General features: G+C 41.2%; 1 protein-coding gene across 9 annotated transcripts in view; it reads left to right on the top strand.

Annotated features, from left to right (window-relative positions):
* LDLRAD4 (low density lipoprotein receptor class A domain containing 4) overlaps positions 1 to 25,783 on the top strand; it is a 446,262-nt gene that overhangs the window by 219,136 nt on the left and 201,343 nt on the right. For all 9 annotated transcript variants that reach the window (XM_034641971.1, XM_034641964.1, XM_034641965.1 and 6 more), the window contains one exon: positions 10,611 to 10,751. Coding sequence is in view for 4 of the 9 variants with exons in the window: in XM_034641964.1 (XP_034497855.1) it covers positions 10,611 to 10,751 (141 nt within the window). In the remaining 5 variants the exon portion in view is untranslated. The remainder of the gene's footprint in view (positions 1 to 10,610; positions 10,752 to 25,783) is intronic.

The raw sequence follows: 25,783 nt of genomic DNA, 5'->3' as shown, positions 1-25,783 counted from the left end.
GGGGAATGGGATAGGCTGGTGATGGGTAGTGAGGAGGGCACGTATTGCATGGTGCACTGGGTGTTATACGCAACTAATGAAGCTTCGAACTTTACATCGGAATCCGGGGATGTACTGTATGGTGACTAACATAATATAATAATAATAAAAAATATATATATATGTATATATATATATATATATATATATATATGGTCATGGGATCATGACCAAAAAGATTCCTACCTGCCTTCATGTAGTTTATATTCTGGGGGGGGGAATGATTATGCATATATTTAAATACAATGTTAGATGGAAATTAGTTGTGGAGAAACACAAAATAGGAAAGAAGGATGGGAAAGGCCAGGAGTATGGGGAGGGTAATGGAGAAGGGATTCCAATTTTATTTTATTTTTTATTTTTTTAAGATTTTATTTATTTGTCAGAGAGAGAGAGAGTGCTCAAGCAGGGGGAACAGCAGGCAGAGGGAGAAGTAGACTTCCTGCTGAGCAAGGAGCCTGATGTGGGACTCGATCGGAGGACCCTTGGATTATGACCTGAGCTGAAGGCAGATGCTTAACTGACTGAGTCACCCAGGTGCCCGGGATTCCAATTTTAAACAGAGTAGTCAGAGAATACCCTACAGAGAGGTTGACCTTTGAGTGAAGGCCTGATGAAAGTGAAGGAGTTAGCTAAGCAGATATCCTGGGGAATTGTGTTGCAGGCAAAGGAACAGCAAGTGTGTGAGCCTTGTGTGTTTAGGGGACAGTGAGGAGGCCACTGTGCCTAGAGCCAACTAAGGGAAGGAGAGGGAGGTTGGAGAGTCCAGTTATGGAGGGTTGTATAGAGTTCATTATAAGGACTTTGGATTTCCCTCTGAATGAAGGCATTTGAGAGTTTTTTTTTTTTAAGATTTTATTTATTTTGCGAGAGAGAGAGGGAGAGAGAACACGAGCAGGGGGAAGGGGCAGAGGGAGATGCACACTCCCCTCTGAGCAGGGTGTCCCATGTGGGACTTGATCCCAGGACCCTAGGATCATGACCTGAGCCAAAGGCAGACACTTAATCGACTAAGCCACCCAGGTGCCCAGCATTTTTGAGTTTTGAGCAGAGACCTGATCTGGCTTCCATTTCAGCAGGGACATTCTGGCTGCTCTCTTGGAACTAGAATATGATGGGAAGGACAGGGAAAGGTGGGTTACTAGTTAAGAGACTATTGAAGTATTCTGGTTGAGAGATGATGGCACCTTAGACTAGGGTGACTGGAGTGAGGTGGTGAGAAGAGGCCAGTTTCCAGATGTATTTTGAAGGTGAATCTCATAGAATTTTTTAATTGATTGGGGAAAAGTGTCAAAGATGACTCCAATGTTTTTGCCTAAGCAACTGGAAGGATGAAATTTCGAGATATAGAAGGCTATGAGTGGAGCCAGTTTGCATGGGAAAAGGAGGTACCTGGTTCTGGCCCCGGTAAGTTCAAATATTTGTTACATTCCACATGGAGATGTTGAGCAGGTGATTGGAGGAATTGAGAGCCTAGGGAGAGGTGGGAAGGTCCAGTATAATTGTGGGGAGTTACTAACATGGAGACACTGGACTGCTTGAGATCTCAAGGGAATGGGCTGAGGGTGAGCCTGGGCACCCAAAAGTGCCCTCCAGATGAGGAGGTTTGGAGAAGCAGTCATCATTAAGGCAATAGGACATGTCCTTGGATGCATGGAGCAGTTGGTTCCAGGTGGTAGGATTGATCAGCTCTGTCAAAGGCAGTCTGGTAAGATGAGGCCTGAGGTGCCCACACTGGAGCAAACAACATGGAGGTCACTGGGGACCTGGACAAGCAGGTTTGGTGCAGTGATGGGGATCAAAGTCTGATTGGAGTTTTTTTCAGGGGAGAATTACATTAGAGGCACTAAGCTACAGGAGCAGGAAAGCAGAGAATGGGGACAAAAGCATTTTTATTTTAAAGATGGGGAAAGTTATAGCACGTTGGTATAGCTGATGTGATCCCCTAGATTTGGTGTTGATAATCAGTATGTATAAAATATCCAGATTCAGAAATTTTAAAGATCACCTATAATTTGGCTAATCAAGATCAGGCAACACAAGTCCCGAAGGGCTAAAATGGGATTTCATTCTTTAAAATTGCTTTCTTAAATCATGGATTTTAAGAACTGAAAGGACTTTCAGAGTTTAAGACATTCAGTGGCTTTCAGAATTTTTAGCTGGGGGATGCCTTTTTCCAAGGAAATCTCAGAGGAAAGCCTAACCTATAAGCAGATCCTAGTGGAACTGCCAGGATTCCTTTACTGACCCTACTCCCACCCCCATCTCCTGCAGATGATCCTGAGGCCTCAAAGGGAACACCTAGTTATTCAGAGTAAAGATTCAAAACTACTAGGTTAATCCAGACACCTCATTTACCAGCAAGGAATCTAGAGGTTAAGATTCTTGCCCAAGGAGAAACACAATATATAAGAACTAGAAGAGAAGCCAGTTTTCTGAGTTTCATGACCGTGGACTATTTTGTGTCTATCCTTGGTGCCTATGGACATGCTCCTTGTCCCAAACAGTGCGGGACTCTTGAATGAATGAATGAAGCAATGACTGGCCTAGAGAGAAAGAGCATGAGGCCCAGGAGTTGTGATACCCAAGGATAAAGCCTCCCTTTTGCTCCTGTGGGTCTCCTTTTTGGGGCCTGGGTCTGTGCTGTCAAACACTTGTGCATCCATTTATGTTGGTCCTGGGAGTTGGGTGTAGTCCTCATTGGCTGTATACCTCAAATGCATATGGAAACATCAGTTAGTGGACAACTGAAAAACTCTTGTTGAGTCTTGTGGTTTATGCTGCTTACTCAGTGGAGCAAAGTAATAAGAAAGCCATTATCTGAGGTTAGTCTTGGTGAGTATATATTAAATGCTCAATACTGTCCAGTTACCATTTCATGCAAATACATTTATTTAAAACCTATAGACTGAGAGCCCTTAACAGTCCTCAGTAAGGCATACAAGGTTCTTCATGACCTGTTCCCTACCTCCCATGCCTTATTTTTACGTATAGTGACATTCTGTTAAAATGAAAGTTGAACACCCCAGGAACCACACTCCCACCCCATGCCTTTTCTGTACCTTGATCAGTATGCTGGTTATATGAGCATTCTTTTGTTTTTCTTTTTGTATAAACCCTTTGACCTGGATCTCTCTCTCTCTCTCTCTCTCTCTCTCTCGCTCACACACATACAGACACTCTTAAACAAACTGTACTGCAATAAGATATTTTTTTAAATGTCGGAGTGTATCAGTCCATGTGCTTAATATTCTTTAATGCTTCAGTTCTCATAGTAAAGCAGGTTTCTGTCCAGTGGCCCTCAAGCCTCCACAGGCCTGGCTTGACCTCATGGCAGACCTATTTCACTTGCCACTCCCCTCAGGCAGTTACTCCCCTCAGGCAGATACTCCCCATCAGGCAGTTACTCCCCTCAGGCAGATACTCCCATCAGGCATTTACTTGGGCAGATACTGCCTACTGGTATCCCTTCTGCTACTACTGCTGTATTCATGATAGGTGGTCAGTATATACTTAATGAAATGAAAAGTAACTGAAATAGTGTTTATCCTTATGAGGTTGGAGCTGTCTGTCTGTATTTCTGTTTGAATGATGCCATGGGGAATTAGATACCTTATTAGTGCCATTAAAGTTAACATTTTGATAGATTTAGAATTCTACAAACATTTGGTTTTCAGAGATTTTTACAGAGATTTCCCCCCTTAAAATAGGATTTATACTTTTCTTGATTATAAACTCATACTTAAAATTGTCAAGGAACTTATAAATTACTTAGTGACCCTAGAACCCAGAGGTAGACACTGTTTGTATTTTGATCATCATCCTTTCAAACTGTTTTCCCATGTGCATTGCATATATTGATAAACACTTGGTTCCTCAGAGTGTTTTAAAGTAGTTTTTACCTGCTTGGTTTTAGTACTGCACTAAGAAGCTAGTAAGAATACCTCCTCACATTTTATTTACAGAAAAACACAGAAACAAATTCATTCATTAATTGGTTTTAAACACAAAAAAGACATAGTGCTGAATTGCCAATTCAAGTCCTAACGACTTTTACTGACTTTTAAAATGCCTTATGGTGTTTTGATGAAAGTTGGGCAATGTTTAAAGCTGCTCTAAAAGGTAATTGTAAGACTAGAAGTCTAAAGCCTGAAAATAACTTGGACTTTTAAGAGCACATTTTTCACTTACGGTTCTTAGATAATTTCAGACACATTAAAATCGTCTTTCAGCACCATAGTGGGAGTGATAAGCCATATCATAAAATGGATTGAGTTTTAAAAAATTTTATTACTATCTTTAATGGGAGGCCTTTCTATGTTAATCTTACTATATGGGCAAATATCCTTTTATCACGTCATATTCATCTTTTTGAAGGACAACTATGGTTTCAGTTGCACCACTTAAGATATGACTTTTATTAAATGCTTGTGGGTAACTTAATTCATTACACAGAATATAAACCTTCTAATTAAATTCCCCTTTGTTCCAAATTTATAACCAGGAGAGTCTGCTCTGTCTTTGAGGGAGGGGAGAATATCATTAGTGATACAGTGTCTTTACATTTGACTTTCGGCATGCTGTGTAGATCACCGTGTGATATCAGGCGAGGCACAAGCAACTTCTGCAGGTCTCTTCCCTCAGACTTCCAAAGAGATCAGTGTTGTCAATATGTGAGATTCTAAGTCTCTTACAGGTTACTCAAAATGTATTCTTTGCATTAACAAATTTTTTAGGAGAATATGCATATTATCATTCTTATTCCATTCACATGCTGTCAAAAGCTGACATTTGAGAATAGCCCTAAGGATTAGCTTTTCATTTCTGAAGATTCTCAAAGCCTTATCTTCATAATTTGCTAAATCACTACTTTTGGTGCTGTCATTCTGGCTCACTTTATAGGAACTACTCCCGTATTCTAACTTCACTGAAAGCTGATAAAGGAAATAACCATATGGGGAGCCCTTTTTCCTTTTTGACAAAATTGGTTATCTAAGATAGCTTCCATACTGTTGTATAGCATCCCTTAATAAAATCAGCAATAGACCTTTTAAGCCTTAGAAGCAGGAGAGAGTCTGTTTCTGATTAATCGAAATGCCTACAACTCTTGGCTCCCAAGGGCTCGCCACCATGCCTCTGGTTTCCTTGTCTCTGTGGCAGCTTGTTTCTTTGGAGTTCAGTTTAATGACCAGTTACTAGAGCTCCCTTAAGTCACAAAGTTTCTCTCATTTCCCTTGCATTTTTTGGTTTATGTTTTTTGTCTTTTACTCATTGTTTTTCATTTTTATTGAACTTTACTTGATAGGTAATCCTGTACCTTGCTGGGGAGTAGGTGATGTGTGTGTAAGTCAGTAAAAATATTGTTGTCATCTCTATGCTGGGAAATGTAAAATTATGTTAGTTATGGTAAAATTATTTATACTAATTTTAGCATCCTATTAATTCTTCACCTATAGGTTGCTAACAACTAAGTTTAATCTCTGTTACTCACAATGTAGGTACATTGAGAAGGCCCCCATTACTGAGAGATAATTCTAGATTTTAATGTCAGAAATGTTGGAGCCAGAATCACTCTCAGTTTTCAGGTTTGTGAATGATAGAAGTGTGAACTGAATGAGTCGATGTTGCTATATGAATTTTAACAGAAATAGATATCATAGACTACTTTGCCAATTCACACAAAAAGGCTGATTGTACAGCTGTGATGTAATACTGTATATAGGTCCTTATTTTGTGACTGAGATTGTATCTGTGAAAACTAAAGCTTTAAAAAAGAGTATAGGAAAAATTGAAAACAATTTTTTGTTGCTTTTTCCCTCCAGCTTTATTGAGATATGATTGACGTCTAAGTGTCGAGCATGTTGATTTGATACACTTATGTATTGCAAAATGATGACTGCTATCATATTAGCTAACACCTGGGGCAGATCACCTAATTACTTCCTTTTTTGTGGTGAGAACATTTACGATCTACTCTCTTAGCAACTTTCAAGTACTTTTTGTTGTCTTTAAAATTAATAGGATGTTGACTCTACCAAGTGGATTAACTTTCATCTCTGAGATGCAGGTTGGTTCTCCTGGAGTTCAAGATTGAGCATTTATCTTTGAATCCTGTCCAAGTTTAGGTGTAAAATATAAAATTGTTAAGCTACTGGTCCTTAAAAAATTTTTTTTAAAATAGACTCCATGGCCAATGTGTGGCTCAAACTCATGACCCTGAGATAAAGAGTTGTATGCTGTACCAACTGAGCCAGGCAGGTGCCCCCCAATTTTTTTTAATATAGATTTTTTTTTTGTATGTAAGTTTGGGATTCACAGAATCATTCTTTTCCTTTTTCCTCTCTCACATGGTATACTCCAACTGGTTAATATTAGTTTGTTCATAATCAGAGTGATATTTAGGGCAAAAAAGTTTTCCCCTCAATTTGATAGAAATATTGGACTTGCTGTTCCATTACAGGGAGTTCATTTTTGACTTTGGGTAAGTCAGGAATTCTCTCTGGACTATTTCCTCATCTGTGACATGAGAGTTCAGACCACTGTGTCTCTAGAGCCCTCTTAGTATTAGTGTTTTATGAAGCTATGACAATTCAGAGTCATAAAATCATCAGAAAGCTTTATGTAGGAATGTAGAAAAACTAAAGAAGACCTTAAATTTGGAGGAAATTCTCTATTGGTAAGACTATTTTAGTGATTCTAAGATCTGTTGCTGATTCTGGAAATTTTTTCATAAGAAACAGAGTTATGGCAGAAAGGAATGCTGTTTTATTCATTTAAAAAGTCCCAACTTTAAGGAAGAAGAATTATTTAAGTATTACAGATTTTAAACTATGTCTATAGCTCCTGAAGGAAAAACTAAGTTCCCGAGTTGTTCCTTCTGTATTCCCTTCCAGTATTACCCATCTGAAGTCACCATGAATTTGTAGCCAAAATATTTCCAATGTTTAAATAATCTTTGATATCCTTCAACTTCAGACTTGGAAGGAATACTCAAGTTCCACAAAGAATGGATGAAATATAGTAAGAAAACATTTTTTTATTCTTCTATCTTCTTTCTCCCACTTGAGTTTTATTTCATTGAGGATGTTTTCTGTCTTTAGTGGGTCAAAATGTAGTTTGGGGGTCACACCTGTGGTCCCAAACCTTCTGAAATACCTTATTGGCAGTACAGAATTGTAGCAACTGGGCCTTGTTGTCCAGGAATCATCAAAATACCTGACTATTTTAAGAGAGAAGTTTTTAGTAAATTAGAAAATACCAACTAAACATTTCAATAAAACACTATTAGCTAAAAAGGGGGCTTAATATAAGTAAGTTATCTAAGGATAACATTCTCACTAGACAGTGGTTCTTCATCCTCTCTGCCCATCAGAGTCATTCTAAGGATCTCTAGTAACAACTGCTGCCCAGGCTGCACCTTGGACCTTTGAGAACTGTTGCCTACGCTGGGGCTCAGGCATCAGAAATGTTCAAAGATGCCCAGGTGATTCCAGTACACAGCTAAAGTTAGAACCTCTCATCTAGGGTTCTTAGTTTGTTTCAAATGTCACAGTAACTTGGTTATTAGAGGACTACTCACTAACGTCTTAACACACTGGGTTTTTGGATAGCAAAGTATGGTGGAGGTGGCCTTGTAAGTCGGGATCCAGTTAAAAGCTTGCCTCTCACTTGATGGAATGAGCACTGGGTGTTATATGCAACTGATGAATCACTAAATTCTACCTCTGAAACTAATAATATACTGTATGTTAATTAAGTTGAATTTAAACTAAAAAAAAAGAAAAAAGAAAACCTGCCTCTGTCGATACCAGTTATGTTACCTTAGACAGATGTTTACTCTGCAATTTCGTTCCAGCTTTAGCGTGAATCTTTAACGCTTAATAGCATTATAGCAATTTTCTAGTATTTTCTATATCACCTCCAGAAGTCAATGGATTCAAAATTTCAATCTAGTTGTTTTGATTCAAGCGGTCATGTAATGGAAAGACCTTTAGTTTGATATTTAGCTAATGACTTACCATTGAGAAGATTTAGATTTTTTGAATTTGAAATTCTATGGGTTGATACTGATGTTTGCAATTAATCTAAGAAGCAAGAGCTTTCTAAGCAAATCAGTAGCAAAAGCCTTGTTAATGCATCCTGAGTAATGTTAAGTCTATTAAGAAAATAAACTGTTTTGAGAACCTTTTTACATATATGGGCATCCTCATTACAAATGAATGTTACGCATTCATGAAAGCAGACTTGGAAACTGTGAGGCAACTCTGGAGAGAGCCCGAGACCAGAGCTGGTAGATTTGGACACACACCTGGATTTGCCATTTATTAGGAGTTTAATTATGGGCAAGTCACTTAATCTCTGAGTCTTAATTCCCTCATCTATGAAATGGGCATAATATCTACCCTAATTATTTCACAGAGTTCTTACGAGGCTTAGATTAGATCATTCATTTATTCAACAAATATGTGATTCACTGAGTGCGTTTTACTTGCTAGGCAGCACTCTAGATGTGAAGGATATAAAGAAGGAAAATATGTCCTTGGAAAGAAAAAATATATAGGTCACTTCTCACATTATTAAAAAAAATTCATGTTGTAAGCCCTTTGAAGAGGGCCGCTCTTTCATCTCTGTGTTTCCATGTCTTAATACCTGGCACATAACAGGAAGGGGCTAAAATATTGATTATATAAATGAATGAATTACATAATTCATTTCCTTGAAAACAGTTTGCTGTCTGGACTGGGTCTCCCTTGATCAAGTTGAAATGAATAAAGTGTGGGGGTGGTTTTATGTTCTTGCTGGTTTAAAGTTCCACGCAAACTGGAACATGGTAGTCTAACCTGAGATCCTTTCAAAGCACAGTAACGGTTAATCTTTTAGTTGGAGTTTAATTCAATTTAGGTTAGTATTCCCTTTATTCCAATTACCATTTCAATAGCATCAGCCTATTTTTGGCTAATGTCCTTTTCATGTTTGGTATTAATCTGAACTCTAATATTTCTTTTGGAAAGAAAGATAAATTCTTTTCTTGACATCCCTTTTTTCCATTAAGTTAAAAAAAAAGTCACTTCATAAATGTGATTTCAAACAGCTGGATTTTAATATTTCTACCTTAGAAGAGCACTTGGCATCAGCAGCGTTCCTACCACATGGCCTGGATCACATGTAGTGCACAGATTTTTTAACCTGGACACTGTGGCCAGTGATGAACTTGTCGACGTGCATTTGGGCTATGTTCACATGCTCTTCTAAACTAGGTCAGGGGGTGGGCTGGTTTCTTCTATGCTCTTTTAGGAAAATGTGAACAAATAAACTATAATATCCCTTTCATACTGGGTCACAGAAATACTTTGAAGATTTAAGTTCTCTGTCTCTTTGCAACAGGTAAAAGGGTTTTTCTCTTTGCAGCCCCGTTTGTTGTGAGGATAGCTAGAGGAGGCCTTGGTGTGCTGATGCCCAATCTTTTATTTGAATAATGGAATTTTAGAGTTGAAAAGACCTTGGATTTGATCCAGGCCTGCCACCCATATTCTAGACAGACAAAATAGAGGAGAAATGAAGAGGCCGTGACAGGCAGCATCAGCAGGGGTTTGGGATGCTTTTTCTGAGGTTTTGTTTTCTACCCACTGATTTGTACGTACTGTGTGAGTTCTGCCAGCTTTTGTGGGTGCGCCTAGAAGAAAGCTCACAGTCAGAATGCAAGGTGATAGTCAGTGTAAGATATACATAGCTGTTTATGTGTCCACATGTATAATTGTGTAATTTCCATTATCCTTAAATGCTTACGTTGATAGTAATGTGTTAAGTTTGCAAATTTATTTCAAAGTATTACAAAAGTAAATTCCATTTTCACTGATTGATTTGTAGAGATTTCAGGGATTCCATGTTCAGTGTGGCCTATAGAGATTTGGGCTGGGCTTCATCATATTACCTTAAGTTACTCACATGGCCCTTGGCATGGGTGCTTCTCAGGTAGCAGAGAACACACATTATTTTCCTATGTTTTACATTATAAAGTCAGTGCTACCCCGCCTGCTATTAAAATTGGTTTTTCTGAGGCACGAGATGAATGAATACCAGAGAGGTTAAATATTTTGCTGGAGCATCACAACATCCAGTGACAAGTTGGAAATAAAATATATGAGCCTCCTTTTGTTAAGCTTGAGCTCTCAAGTTCTGCTGGACCCCCAGCTGCTGCTTCTAAGTCTCCCCACATTCTTGGAGGCTTGGAAAACTGCCACAGATGTTTTCACGCAAAATAAGAACCCCATATCTATGACCTTCTGGGCAAGTCGTGGAAAGAAAGCACCTGTGTTTCTCATTTTTGGCTTAGAGACAGGGGGTGAGTAATTTGCAGCAGGCCCCAGAGTTCCCCTGGGTGGGACACTGTCGTGTGTACTTCACAGAATGAAGGCCCTTATCAAGATAGCCCTCTCTAAGTTCAGTTTTTTGGTATCTACAGATAGACTGATTTCCCGAACTATCATAGCGCACAAATGGGGAAGGAAAAAAAAATTCGAGACCATCAAGCTTGCATTGACTACTTTATGTTCTATGTTGTACTTTTTCAGAGTGCAAATTCACCTGCACCAGCGGTAAATGCTTGTATCTTGGTTCACTGGTCTGTAACCAACAGAACGACTGTGGGGACAACAGTGATGAAGAAAATTGTCTCCTGGTGACGGAACATCCACCGCCTGGCATCTTCAACTGTAAGTCCCACCTACTTACCTTGGTATCCTTAAGTTGGATTCTGTTTTTGAAATGGTTAGGATGTGGGGTCATAGGGAAATGGAAAGGATGTTGATTTGGGTTAAGAAAAGAGATTTTGTACTTTCACAAAGGGAATGTTTTTTTCTTTCAGTATAGAAAGATGGCGTGTCTAAAAGTGGAAAATTCATTCTACTTTCAGAGATGGCCAGTAGTGCTGTGTTTTGGAATAGGCTTTGGCTACTTATCTTAGAAACACTAAGCGTATTATAAGAAATAATGTATTGGGTTTAGTTTTCATGTCAGTTTTGTAGAAAGTTTTTAGAGTAATTCAAAATAATCATTTTAAAATAATTTTAGATAAGCAAAGAAAGATATGTGGAGAGTTCATAACTGATCATGTAATTAAAAAAAGAAAATGGAAAAAAATTATATGGGACTTGAAAAAAGGTTCTGATTATGTGTTTTTCTGTTTGGTACTAGATGGAAAAAAAGTTAAGTAAGGTGTTTACATGTGTGAATCCCAAGGCTGAGGCTTTGAGCATTTCTTGAACTTGAAAAGGTGAAATCAGAGTTTGAAGTTCATTGATGTTTTGATCTCATGTTTTTTATGAAGAAGAAGGAGTGAGAAGTCAGCTTTGAAACACTGCTGAACTTCTCTTAGGAAACTTGTTTTCTCGAACTAAGTGAAGTGGGTTAAGGATGAGAATATCTTTGCAATAACACATCCAGGAGGGATGTTTGCTCCTCTTAATGGGGTCCTACTGAAATCATTTGGTGGAATTCAGCCTCTTTCCCCAGTTTTACTGACATTATTTTGAAAAGTTATATTTGTTTTTTATTTACAGATTTAGAATTTTCGTTATGGCTCTCAGACTGCATAAATACTGATACTGTAATGTGAAATGGGAGGAGATTTTTTTTTAAAGATGGTTTTCTGTATTCCTGCTTAATTTTTATATTGAAGGCAAGCTCAGAAAATGATCATGCCTAGTGAGTTTTAAGCCTGTTATTTATGCTTGCTAAATTCAAGAGTCTAATAGTGCAATAGTTCTCGTCAAGTTTTTCTGTTGTGTCAGTTTGTATTTTCTTATATTGAGTGTCTGTAGAGTCCCATCTCTATACTTCGAGAAGACAATTTAAGGTTAGGAGTGTGCTTTCTTGGTATTTGGTCCTTGTGTTTCCTGGGGTGATGTTTTCAAAGCCCTTGTGCCACATCTTGGTTGGGGAGAGCAGAGTTCCTTTGACTTCCCAGAAGCAATAGCCTTGGGTAGCCTTGTGGTCATCAGTACTGTAATTTGTATAATGCTGTTTGCCTGGACGCATGGCAGGGATCCCCACAGTGAATTGCCTTGCCCACTCCAAGTCTGCCTGTTGGGTTGGGATCCTGGCTACAGCACTCTCCTAATAATGGGGCAGCTCTGTGACCTCATCTGCAAAATGGAGCATGAGAATGGGTATTGTAAGGATTAAGTGGGATGGTCATAAAGCACTTAGAATTTTGCTAGTACTAAGTACTTGATATAGGTCAACTAGACTCAAGCCAGTGGGTCTTAGAAGGAAAAGAACAATGTAAAGGCAATATTTTGTTTTTCTAGACTTGAGCAAACAAATTACAGCAAACACATTACATGATAAACTGGAGAGAATAGTACAATTGTGTGGTGCTTTCACTGGTTTGGAGAGTTCTGTGTGAAAAGCAGGCAGACCAAACCTTTGGCCCTCTAACCTGGGGCACTTCGCAGACTGTTTCTCTGTATCTTGAAGGTGCTTATCCTTCACTTTAGGATAGTTCAACTGCAGTCCTCTTATTGTATTGAACCCTCTTCCCTTCCCTTCCTTACCCTTCCTTGCCCTGCCCTGCCCTGCCCTTCCCTTCCCTTCCTTACCCTGCCCTGCCCTGCCCTTCCTTGCCCTGCCCTGCCCTGCCCTGCCCTTCCCTTCCTTACCCTTCCCTTCCCTTCCTTACCCTTGCCTTCCCTTGCCTTCCCTTGCCTTCCCTTGCCTTGCCTTGCCTTGCCTTCCCCCTCCCCTCCCCTTCCCTTCCCTTCCCCTCCCCTCCCCTCCCCTCCCCTTCCCTTCCTCCCACCTCTCTCCCTTTCTCATGAGTAGTATTTTCTGGTTTTTATAGCCTATTTCCAGATATCTTTTTCTTTCATTTTTAACAATGTGAATGTTTTAATTTTGCTTAAAGCTATGTGAAGCAGTTATATCTATAAATGTCTCAACATTGCCCAGGCAGCTACAAAAGTTTATCCTAATAGGAACCTTAAGATCCTGTTGGCAAACGGTTGGTCCCTGCTGTTCAGATATAACTAAAACTTGTTGTGTCCTTATAGCTAAAATGGGAGATTAAGACAAAAGCCAGGAGACATAAGAACAAAGGTTAAGACCATGGCTGTGGCTTCAAGTTGACTTGGGTTCAAGTTCCAGCTTAAGGAAGTGACTAAACCCCTTTGAGACTTAGTTTTCCTATTTGTGAAATGGAAATAGTTCTTGCCATATAAGGTTGCTATGAGAATTTGAGTAAAATAATATACATGTAAAGCATACTGTACATAATTGCGTCATTACTATCATCATCCCTACTCATTGTATGGCCATTTCTTGGGGAGGTGGACCACCATGGCTTTTATCCTCTGTCTCTAATGCCAGGGTCACTCTTCATATGTAACAGGATTTTTCAGGTGTCCAAAGGTGAGTTCATCTTTACAGATTCTAGATATTTCCTACCTACTTGTCCCCTGCTCGACTGAGGGCAGCTTGCTCTGATCTGACCAGCAACCCCCACTGCACTCCTTTCCCCCAGTTCTTCACAGGCACCAGAGGGAAGCTGGATTCACTTGTCACATTGGGATACTTGCTCTGAGTTTGTTGTCACTGGTGTGTTCTTTGTTGTCAGGAGTCTTTGGGAAAGGTTGTAGCTTCCCTGCTCTTTGTTGATGTCAGAAGATGATTGAATATTGAATGAATATATTTTCTTCCCCATACCCTACTGGGCACGAATATAGAGTTAACAAAGGTTATGTTACTTCCTGTTAATAGCTGCGTAACGAGGCTTAGAGGCTCTCCATTTGAAAGTGGGTTTTAATGGATCTACCAACACATTTCCTCCAGCAGATGGACAGTATGCCCTTCACAGAGTACTAACTCTGAAGATGAGGCTCTCCTTCATCTCTGCTTTGAGAACTTCAAATTCTACAGGAATTCTTATCTATAAAATGTCACATTCCAGAAAAACACATAGTGCTTCCTCCTTGTTCCCGTTTAAGAACAAGATTCATTTACTTGATCTGCTTTGTTCCCGCCTGTAGGGAACATTCAGTGTTCTGCTGTTTTGATTGTGCTTATGGTAAAGCAAACTGGAATCTTCCAGATTTTCAGATGAGCTAGAATCAGTTTTCTGCCTATGTTATTTGGCTGTGAGCATGTACCAAGGCTCAGATGTTTTGGTCATCTCTGTCTCTGATTTGATATTTGCTTAATAGAAAGAAAATGTTACTGTCATTAGTGAAGTCAGGAATGCTAATAATAACGGAGGCACTTACAGTAGCTGTAAGTAATTTTTCTCTTCAAAAAATGTTTTTGGAACCTATACTGAGTGGTTTTACCTGCTTATCTACTTCAGTAACTATGGTTAGGCCATCCTTTCACTGAGGCTGGTTTATTTTCCTGTGAGCCTCAAAGGGTTTACATAGATGTGGAGGTCTAGGCTGGAGTTGGTTGTCTCACAGGGGAAGAATTTTGCTGGATGCACTTTTTTTTTTACAGAAGAGGAAAAATGCTGTCAGCTTAAATTGCCAGTTTTTCTCATGTCTTTTTTGTTGACTGCTCCATCAAAATATTGTACTCCTGAGCACTAAAGATACAAAGGATACAAATAAAATGATTTATTGTGTAGAAAAATAAAATTATCTTTATACAAATTATTATATTTACAAATAAAATTACTAAGTGACTCCTTTGATCATTGTACCAGGAATTGTGTGGGATGAAGAAAAACATAGATCCTGTTACTGAGGTGCTAATAGTCAAGTTGGAGAAATGGAAGATAAATATGAACGCAGGGTAGTGAGAGCTAAGCAGTTCTAGTAGTTTGTGGTTCAGTAGTTTAGAGAATTGTTTTGGTTGGACCAGTAGTCATGGTGGCTTTCAGGAGAGGTGTGCAGGGAGGCATGGAGAGGGACAGAGTGTCAGGGTCAAGAATAGCACGATCATGGGGAGAAGGAGAGGGTGGCAGGTAGCCTGAGCTAGGGTTGGAAAGGTGGGTTGGGCCCATAGAGAAAAGCCAGTAAGTCATGCTACACTTTCTGCCCATCCCTAAAAAGAGCTGGACTGCCTGTGGGTCTGCTGTGCTTGTGTAGGGGAGAGCTGCACAGCTCACCTGTCACCCTGGGGGATGCTGGCGTTGCTGCTCCCAGACTTTCAGTGAACTCTGCCTCACCATTCCTACCAGGCTGAGTGTTTCCTGTTACACTACATTTTCAAAGCCCCTGTGCCACATCTTGGTTGGGGAGGGCAGGGTTCCTTTGACTTCCCAGAAGCAATAACTGAGTAGCCTTGGAAAGAGCCATGTACTTTGGCAACGTTGGCAAGAACAAACCTTCCTTAAGCAATCAGAGCTAAGGAATTCATGCCACTAGACCTTAAGAGTAAGCCCAAAGTTGAAACGAAGCCAGCAGTTAATCAGAACAACTTTCACTTTCAGCTTCAGTGGAATTTCCAATTAACTGAAGGGATCCAATTCAGGGAAAGCAGGGAGTGAAGGAGCTCCCATCTCAATGGGAGGGGGGACGTTGCTTCGTTCTCCATGGGTGGTCTCATAAAACTGAATCTCGAAATCCAATGAACTAAAGCTAATAAAGTGTACCCAATTAAGCCAGGATTTTAACTTCAGGACTTTTTAAGAAGGAAATTTTTTTTTTGGCCCAAGACCATTTAGGGTAATAAGAACCAAATAAAATAAAATTCAATGTATTAAAATCTGAGTTGAATGTCTTTCTTCCCAAACCAGCTCTTCTCACAGTCCTCTTTTTTTTCCCCCCAAAGGGACTGGCACCTAGGCTCAAGTCACCTTTAGGTACTAAGCTATACTGCCCTGTACTTCACCTTTGACTGTCAACTCCCCACCTTCCAAGTATGTTTGTTCATTCATTCATCCAGTTTTATTGAGATAGAATTGACATACAGCACTGTGTAAGTTTAAGGTATATAGCATAAGGACCCGACTTACATATATTGTGAAATGATTACCCCAGTAAGTTTAGTTAATACCAAGTATCTTATATTTGGGACCAGGCTCATAACCATGAGGAAAACTTATCTACAACCAGGCTTCACAAAGACCAGGCCTTTATTTTTTTACTGTAATTATTTCAGCAAACATTAACAGTCATCAAATATCCTGTCAGAGTTCATATTTTTTTAATTGTCTTTTTAATTGTCTTATAAATGTGTATGTTGTTTTGTTCTGTTTACAGTTTGTTTGAACCAGGATGCAAAGAGGTTCCAAATATTTCTCCAAGAGAGATTAGTTCACCCCTGAAGAATTTTTGCTCTATAGTGTACCCCCTAGCTTCTTGTAATTTTTGGTATAAGGGTCTGGGTTGTTTCTTCTGTAGGGTTTCCACACTCAGACTTTTGCTGACTGCTTTCTCGTGAAGTCACTACATGTGTTCCTCTATCCCCTCTAATTCCTGTCAGTTGGTGGTTACATTCTAGAGTTTGGGGAGATTAAGGTTTGAGTGTTGTGTGTCTGAAGTGGCTTCGTTGGTGCCATTGTCTTCCATCCAGAGGCACCCTGTCTGATAGTCTCTCTGTCGTGCGATTATTATTAGTCATGAGGGGTTGCAGAATAGTCATAACCTAATTCTATCCTTTTTTCTCCATTTATTAGTGGGGATGCTTCCCACTAATAAAGCGAAACTCCCCATCAACTGTGTGATCACCACAAAGTGCATATCAGATAGGATCAGTTTTCTTAATAATGAGAAAGTTCCCTATCACCCTTCACAGGTAACCAAGGAGATTTTCTTTAGTGTCATTATGAACTGATGAATTAAAGCACATTTTTAAAAGGACTTTATTTATTAATTTAGTGTGCACAAGCACAAGCAGGGGGAGGAGCAGAGGGAGAAGCACACTCCCCGCAGGGGGAGGAGCAGAGGAAGAGGGAGAAGCAGATTCCCCACTGAGCAGGGAGCCCTACATGGGGCTTGATCCTGGGACTCCAGGACCATGACCTGAGCTGAAGGCAGATGTTTAACTGACTGAGCCACCCAAGTGCTTCTTTGATGTATACATGGAACCTTTGAGAAATCCCCTCTGCTGCACTTGGGTGACCCAACTCCCAGGTCTTATCCAGGATTCTGGGTCTCCAATGGCCTGTTTAAACAGGTGAAACTCCAGGAGTGGAGGAGTCTGATGAGCTCACTCCCTCATGCTTGCTCCTTCACCTCACCCAGTTGACTCTTCCTTTATCCCCCTTGCACTCTGAGCATCCCACAGCCCTGTGCCTCACCACCTTCTGCTGTACCCAGTTTGCAGACCCCAGGGCTGTACTGTGCTCTCCTAAACCCTGAGCATCCAAAGCTGAAGAAATGATTTTTCTGTCCACTCAGTCCAGTTTCACATTTGGTGTCTTTTTTAGTGTTTTGGCCATCTGCCAGTTGTATCAAGTTGGTCACCCTTCCTCTGATCCCCTCTCCAAAGCCAGAAACAATTTCTCCGGCTTGGAACCCTGCAGCAGTTGGTGCCCTTCCTAAGGGGCTGTCCGTTCTGCTTGATCATTTCATGTGTACGAATCTAGTTCCCACTAGATTTAAGCTCTTTGAAGGCAGGGGCTATGCTTATATCTTTGGAATACTGATTCTCCTAACATAGCATGGACAGTACATATATGGACACTTGAGAAGTATTTATTGCATTAAATTGAAAACCATTTATACTTCCTCTGCTACTTCTCAGCATGCTGTAAGCATGACCTTCAGTGAACAGAGACTCTAAGGTTTTCTGTGGTAGCCCTGGTGCCCACGATAGTGCATTGTGTATATAGCATATGGTGCATGACATATACAGCATATGGTATGTGGCATGTAGAACATATGGTAATGTGGCATATATATAGCATATACTATATGGCATATATAGCATATAATACACGGAATATATAGTTTGTTGTTTGTGAGTGAATGGATGAATGTGATTATTTTAGAAAACTCAGGTCTGACCAGAGGATGCAAAAAAATTTGTTTGCATGGCCAAGTACCCTGCTAATGGAACTGAAGAGTTGAAAATATCTATACAAGCTTGGCAGCCTATGTGATAGGACACAGAAAGAGATGACGATAAGGTCTATCCTCCCAAATTGTCTGTCATGACAATATATATTGGGTTACCATAAATGCCCAAACTAACCAGAGTATAAGCCTACTTTAGTTTATTCTGTGACCAACAGTATGATAGACTTTTTTTTGCTTTTGGGGGGTCAAGGTTTCCCAGTACAGCCAACCTTGGAAGATCAGTCTTTGGCTTCTGAATATCCACATGCTTTATATGAAGGGCTGGTTCATGCCAAGCCCAGAAGAAATGTGAAATGCTTCCTGCCAGGTCCTAAAGAAGTGTGAGTGAATGTGCCAGAGTGTGTGAGTGTGTGTGGTCTGTGCATACATGAGTGCGTGTAAGTTTGTGAGTGTGTCTGTGTAGGCATGGTGTATAGCTTCACTTACCTACCAGGGCAGGTCCCAATTTTATGCCAGGGTATCCCTAGCATCCTGGGTTTCTTATTATTCCTGGAGAACATATTTTCCAGTGTTCCAATGGAACATATGTTCCAGCTATGATTAGGTCCCCAGGCTAGCCCTACAATTTGTTTAAAACATAAAGTATAATATCAGGTCCCGAGTTCCAATCCTGCAGTCACCATTTACTGATTGTAGCTTTCAGCAAGTTGCTTAACCTTCTCCTATCTTGAATTTCTCATTCTTAGAGTGATGATAATATTGGTATTTCCTTCAAAGTGTTGTTCTGAGAATTTAATAAAATAGTTCAGGTAAAGCAGTTATAACAATGCCTGGTGCATAGTAAATGCTCAATAAATATTATTAAATTTACAGCCCTGTTTCTCTGTTTGCTGTCTTTTAAAATTAATTTTGAAATAATTTTCAAACAGAATAAAGTTATAAAATTTATCCTTTTTATCATTCTGTCTCTATATATTAACATTTTTATTTTCTCTGAACCAGTTTTATAGTAAGTTGCAGACATCCTGTCTCTTCACCTCAAAATACTTCAATGTGTATTTCCTAAGAAAAAGACTCTCTTTCATAATCTTAACATAGTTACCCAAACCCACAAAACGTCATGTTGACACAGTGCTGCTTTCTAATATATAGTTCATGTTAAACTCTTGCCACTTGCCTCGGTTGTGTCTTTCATAGGAAGTTGTTTCTATTTCTCAGCAAAGTTTCAGCAGGAATACTGCTTGTGAGGAGGCTGCACGGGGACACCTTTCAGACCCCTCCCACTCTTAATCTGTTCATCCTCTCCAATGCTGAAGAAGCAGAGTGCACACTAGGAGCTCACTGACCCTGGTTTTTCACCCACTTCTGGTTCCCATGTGTTTCATCACCCCTTAGTCAAAGATAAAGTATTAAAATGCTGCTCCCTTTCTCTGATGACCATGGCGGCGGGGGGGAATGTACAAAGAGTTTATCTGAAGGCCTGTAGCTCCAGGGGTGGGGGGATAAAGTAGGCAGAGAGCTGACATTACTGAGTGCCAGGTGTTTACATGCATCATCTCATTTATCTCTCAAAACCATCCCAGAAAGTTTTCCTAGGAAATAGTTCTCAGAGAGGTTAGGTATACTTTATTCTGACTCACACAGCTAGAACATGCTGCAGTTAGGGATCTGTGGTTAGGCTGTGGTTTTGTTTTTGTTTCTGGGTATTTTTTTTCCTGATATTTTTTGAACAAGGTAAGGATTTACTCATCAGTTTTTAAAGATTTGTACCATTTGGGGCTGGAGATCAAACAGACTGTTATTATGAAGGCCCACAGAAGTGAGTGTTCCAAGAGCAATAATTTATATGACAATTTTTAATTGATATACAGATGATGATAATCTTGGTTTCATCCTGGATTTTCAAATAGATTACAAAACCTAACCCAGTAGTCCTAGTGTGTCAGGGATCATTGGGTTTCCTCTACTAATTAATTAATTAAAACCTTCTTCAATTCTGCCCAGCCTGTGTACTGTTTACATGACTTGGAGGAAATCAGTTTCCCTTTCTGTTTGACTTCCCCCATCAGGATAGTGAGTGTGACGACAGCTGCCCTGTGAACATGACAGATTGTGTGGCTCAAGCTTGGTGGGATCCAGCGAGCGGAGTGACTCTCTGCCATTACTCTCCCCTTTTCACCTGCTGTGAGCCCCAAGAGTCCTCCTTGGCCAGATGTGGGCTTGTGGCCCTAGACCCCTAATTTTCCTCCATATCTTTTGTGTACACTGTGGCCCCTTCAGACCCTTTCAGCTGTCCCAGTGGACAGAGGCCCCTGCTTGTTTCCTGTGCCCTTAAGCAACTCAGAGGATTAGACTCTTGATACTGCTGACGGCAGGGAGGGAGGAACAAGGGTCTTCCAGTGTCTTGTGTTGTCCTAGAGCACGGTGGATTAGGGGTGGCTTGTGCTCTGAGGGTTCCACTTGCTGAATTCTGGTTTACCTTGGTCAAGGCCAGTAGTAGGGTTCGCTTTCAGTGAATCAAGCTGTTCTACAGAGCAGTGTGTATTTTTTGACAGGGCTCCCCACCCCTTTTTCAACTTAAAGAAAAAGAATCCGACAAAACAATTACTGACTTGTATGAAAATGATCCAAGATGGTATTTAAAACAAGGCGAGGAGAAGGATATGCATCTCTTCAGCTGAGCAGGTCAGGCTGCAGGTTATCACTGGCAACATTCCACCTGGGTGTGTTTCGTGGGGTGAGCCGGAGGAGGCACTCGCCGTGAGCTCACCCTCCTTCACTGCCGAAGGCGGGGGGGGGGGGGGGGGGGGGCTCTTCCCCAGCCCTCCCCTTTGGTTTGCCGCCTTTGTTTCTCCAAGACCGCGTTCTGATCAATTAAAATCGTGTAGGGTCTTGAAAGGCAATTCTGCCTTTCCAGATAAACAAAGGCAGAGAACAAATGGGAGGGAAAGTTTCAATAAACCTGAGGCATCATTTCCTCCTGCTGTGACACTAAATTTACGTGGATAAAAACAACCTCTTAGATTTACATTTTGATTCTGTTACTGCTTTCATGTGTGCAGGGCTGTCCCACTTCAGATGAAATTTATCCACTTCTTTAAATATTTAGTAGTCTAGCGTGGATGTTAATGAAAGTCTGGCGGTGCTATTTTGAGAATTGCAACAATGATAGTAATTTTCAGTGTCAGATTCCTGCTTCGCAAAGGGAGAGAGGGATGGGAGGAGGAGGAGGGAAAAATGGTTTCAGTTCTAATAGAGTTTGCCATCCGCTGGGCCGTGCCAGACAGATGGGTCATGAATACTGTCTAGACGCTCTCTGCCTGAGCGAAGCCCTGGTCTCTAAGGACACGCAACGAGACGCCGGCTTAAGTAACCGGGGAAAGTCAGGGCAAGCTCTCCTGTAATCAGATAGAAATCAATGTGGATCCTGCTTCCTGGGGGAGACCAAGGAGTGGGGGGGGGCTAGATGTGGAGGGGGTGTTAAGAGAAACCGCCCTCTGTTACTGATCAATTTTAGTGCAAACTTGACTAATATTAGGCATTAGGGAGAGCGTGAAAGGAGAGTTGTAGTATGATAACGCTATTGATTTAAACTGTACTGCACCACAGAATGCAGAATGATTTAATTCAGACATGGTCCTTAGAAGGCCAGAGAGCAGAAAAGGAGGATGACTTCTTGTATCATTAAGACAAGAACACAGACCATTAGATGTGTGCATTGATGGGCAGGGCACTGCTCCAGTCAAGACTGTCCCTTCTGACTGTCTGTTTTCTAGGGTTTAGCCTCTTAATTAAGAAGGGTTTTAGAAACTCACTTGGCTTGCTTTCTTTCCTGATGAATCTCTGAGAACTTTCCAAAGCTGGACTTCATCACAAGCAGCTGTGCTAATGGGGCTGTAGAAAATGAGATAAAAATCTCACAAGTGCCCTGCTTGGTTCTGCTCTAGTACGTGGCTACTTTCTGATGGTCATTTTACTCCATATTTCCTCAGTGCCAGGAGTGGAGTTTACATGACATAAGTAGTGAGTTTCTGTTCATGAAAATTCACAATCTAAATGTGGTAGTGGTGGGGAAGGGGCTCTTGCTATCGGGATGAAATTATGGGGAAGGTGAGGGGGCCAGTCGAGCATGACTCAACTCAGCTGGAAAGGGCTTCATTGTTGGACTTGATGTGAGTAGTCATATATTTGCCTTAGAAAACTTACCCAAAGGGTCTGCAGTAAAGCTTGGAAGAAACCGCCTTTGAGTAATTGCAAGAATACAGCTGAAATGCAACCAACATGTGACCTGTCCTGTGCTGCAGAGAGGGAGTTGACACCCCCACCCCCTGAGGGTAAGGGCTCTGAATTAACCCGTCAGGGCTCGCAGCTAGCTCTTTTAGTCATGTATCAACCAGGAGGACATGGGCATAGGCTTTTAATTTGGAAAAAAACTTCAACAACATAAATTTAACAGTAATACTTTTTTTTTCACTCCTTCATCCATTCTTGTTATGTTCTAAGAGCAGAGGGAACTTCCTTCCAGAAAGAAAAGGAAAATCAAAGAAGAGAGATATTCTCAAAGTACACAATTCCTGGAGAGGAAAGAAAGAAATCCTGTGTTCCAGAGCTGCAGCCATAACCAGTGAGCAAGTCTGTGCTTGCTCCAAAATGGCTCTTCTCAGAAATACTGCCGAGGTTGCCTAGAAGGTGTGGTGGTCTTTCAGAAAGGCATCTTCTTTCCCCAAAACTTTTGCCTGTTGTCCCTATCAGACTTTTACACTTATGCCATAAATTCGCCTATCCTTTAGATAACCTATAAAGAGTGTCCCATTTGTGGCAACAAGGCAAAATGTTGGGAGAGTGATGTCAGCTCACACTGATGGCCTTGGGTATCTGGAAGGTGAACCCCAACACCTCTTGGTTCTGTTCACTTACAATCAGAAAAACAAAACATGCATCTGCCCATTTTAAAGACTCCAGAGATTTTATGGGGTGACTTGGGGGCTCGTGTGTATGCCTTGGCTAAGAGAATGTGGTATTGATCCCTCTCTTGAGAAAAGGCACCTGCCCTCACATTGGCACACACCCATTATGGAAAGGGTGCCTAAACATATTCCGTATCTGTGCCTTTTTAGCAGGGGCTCTGGGCTTCTGTTATTTGATTTGATTCTAAGAAAGGGAAGAACAAGGAACTTTAGCTCCTTAGATCTTGGGGGGGAAGGCCAGGTATTGTTCCTATAAGGTGCAGCAGTGGGGTTTGCTCACTCTTGCAAGCCTCTCCAGCTAGTCTGGGTTTGAAGCAGGCAGCAGGTTGAAGTCTGGTGGCAGCTCTCTCTGTCATAGGGGGAGTGGCTGAGCCAGGCAAGGACAATTGTTTACCTCTGTGACGTGATTTAAGTCTGTGTCTATGACTTTAAATGGTTTTCCATAGAAGGACAACCAAGGAAAATGCATTCCTCAGAGACACACTCTTCTTTCTGTTAGGTATGCTTAGAAGATAGAAATGTTGAGTGTTGTCCGTTCCATTGGAAGAGAGCTTGGCATGACACTAAGTTTTTAAATAACAATCTGATCTTAGGAGATGGAAGGATCTTCACTTTCTTAGACCTCTCAGTGCATCCTGCTAACCCTCACAACGCCGTCAGGAGCCAGTGGCCAGAAGCCAGGAACTACCTCTTCATGCTCTTGTAGTTCCATGTTTGTTCTCAACGATGAGACGTTTTAATCTGGAAATGATAGGAACTGATGGCTAGTGTAGTTAGCTTCTCCCAAAAAACAAGATGCCAGGACTGATTAATTTTTAGAAGTTGAAAGAGAATTAGTCATTGAAAAATAATATCTAGATAGGAGGCTGGAGAGTGTTCTAGATACATTTAGTGTAGTTGCTTGCAGAAAATGATATACTAAATAGAAGCAACGTGTCCTTTTTTGGAGGCATATTTCATGAAGAGTATTTTTGTCAATGCTGAATATGTAAGAGGCATAGGGTGGGGTGATGGGTTGGGTGTAAGGTATACAGAATATGGTCTCTGTTTTCCAGCTGTTGCCATCTAGTACTAAAATGAGGCACCTGAGAAGATCATAAAAGCTCAGGATAGTTTCTCTAGTGCTAGTAGGGGGGACAGCAGGGAACATCTCTTTGAGCTTGGGTGCTCAGGGCAGACCTCATCATGGCGGTTTCTAAAGAACTCTCGTTTTCCTGTGAGGCAGAAGGGGCTGGAAGCACAGGTGGGGGAATGGGTGTGCAGGGATGTCATGTAGGAATTGTCATGGTGAGCCAGCTTGCTTGGAAGTAAGGGCTGATTTTGAGGAGCGTTACTAGAAAAGGCAGGTTGGGGCCAGATTCTAGAAAGCCAGGGATATCAGGCCAAAGAGTTTTATTCTCTATCCTGAAGGAAGTCATTGAGGGTTTTTGAGTAAGAGGGTAAGGCTGTGCTCCAAAGCAATTATGTGCAGGAATGTCCTGAGAGATCACCTGGTTCAGTGCACCTCTTTATAGACCTGGGAGCTTTAAACCCAGAAGTGTCAATAACTCTCTCAAGGTCACAAAAATAGTCAGTGGCAGAGACCCTGATATGAATGATTTCTATCTCTTAGGCCAGTCTTCTTTCCAGTGTATAATGGCTCCATACTAACTTGTCAGGTTAGGCAGTGACAGGGAAAGACAAAGAATAAAGAAGGAGTCACCTAGAAGGACCCTTCTTCACAGAATAGGTGGCCTTTAGGTGATCTTGGTATGTATCCCATGAGGTCAGAGGCACAGAGACTAACTCAGAAGGTTATGAGAGGGGGTAGGCCCCCAGCACATTTACCGTAAGTGGCACTTTTTCAACAGTTTTTGATGATAGTCTCTTGCTATGATAGTTGTTAAGATTATGTAGGAAGGGGCGCCTGGGTGGCTTAGTCGGTTAAGTCTGATTTTGGCTCAGGTCATGATCTCGGGGTCCTGGTATCGGGCTCAGGATCGGGCTCTGCATGGGGCTCCACCTCAGCGGGAAATCTGTTTTTCCCTCTCCCTCTGCCCCTCCCCCTGCTTGTGCTCTGTCTGTCTCTCTCTCTCCTTCTCTCAAATAAATAAAATCTTTAAAAAAAAAAAAAAAGATTATGTAGGAAAAAGAGTTTGGAGGAACCCCTGCAAGCCACATCAGAAGATGAATAGATAGGTAGTCAGAGTGTGCCCCAGCTTCAAGGTGTCCCTTAGTTTGGGGTGGCCCCAGTATGGGCCCTGCCCGTGCCCCCGCAGGCTCTGTCACTGCTGTAATGTTGGCCCAGCACATTGCCTGGCAGCCCTATGAGGCTCTCCAGCCTTGAAGGAAGAAAGGAAGGAGAAGGGGGAGGGAAGAAGGAAGAAGGGAGGCACTGCAGGTCTTTCAGGCAGGGGGTGACTTTTAGAGGTCAATGGGTGACTCCACAGCAGGGGGAGGACCCCAGGGACAAGTCTTTGAGGGAGCGGGGATCCAGCATAGAGAAGAGAAACCTCCTCCTGGGAAACTGTGCTGAGGGGGAGCAGCGCACGGAGAGGAACAGGAGGAAGAAAGATGAGCTCATAGCACAGGTCTTCACAGTAAGGGGGCCTGGGCTCTCCTGTCAGTCAGCTTGGGGCTGAGGAGTCGCAATGGGCAACAGCTTGGCTGTACTTTGCAACTTTCTTTAAAAGTTTTTTAAAATGTCAGCTTTATTGAGGTATAATTCACAAGTAAAATCGTAAAATATTTAAAGTGTACATCATGGTGATACGATATGTGTAAACGCTGTGAAAGGATTTTCCCCCCATTAGTTAATTATGCATCTATCACCTCACATTTTTTTTT

This window comes from Ailuropoda melanoleuca, chromosome 14 (genome assembly GCF_002007445.2).
Source record: "Ailuropoda melanoleuca isolate Jingjing chromosome 14, ASM200744v2, whole genome shotgun sequence".
NCBI lineage: Eukaryota > Metazoa > Chordata > Mammalia > Carnivora > Ursidae > Ailuropoda > Ailuropoda melanoleuca.
The sequence above is the reverse complement of the archived record's forward strand: the minus strand, read 5'-3'. Positions and strand labels throughout refer to the sequence as shown.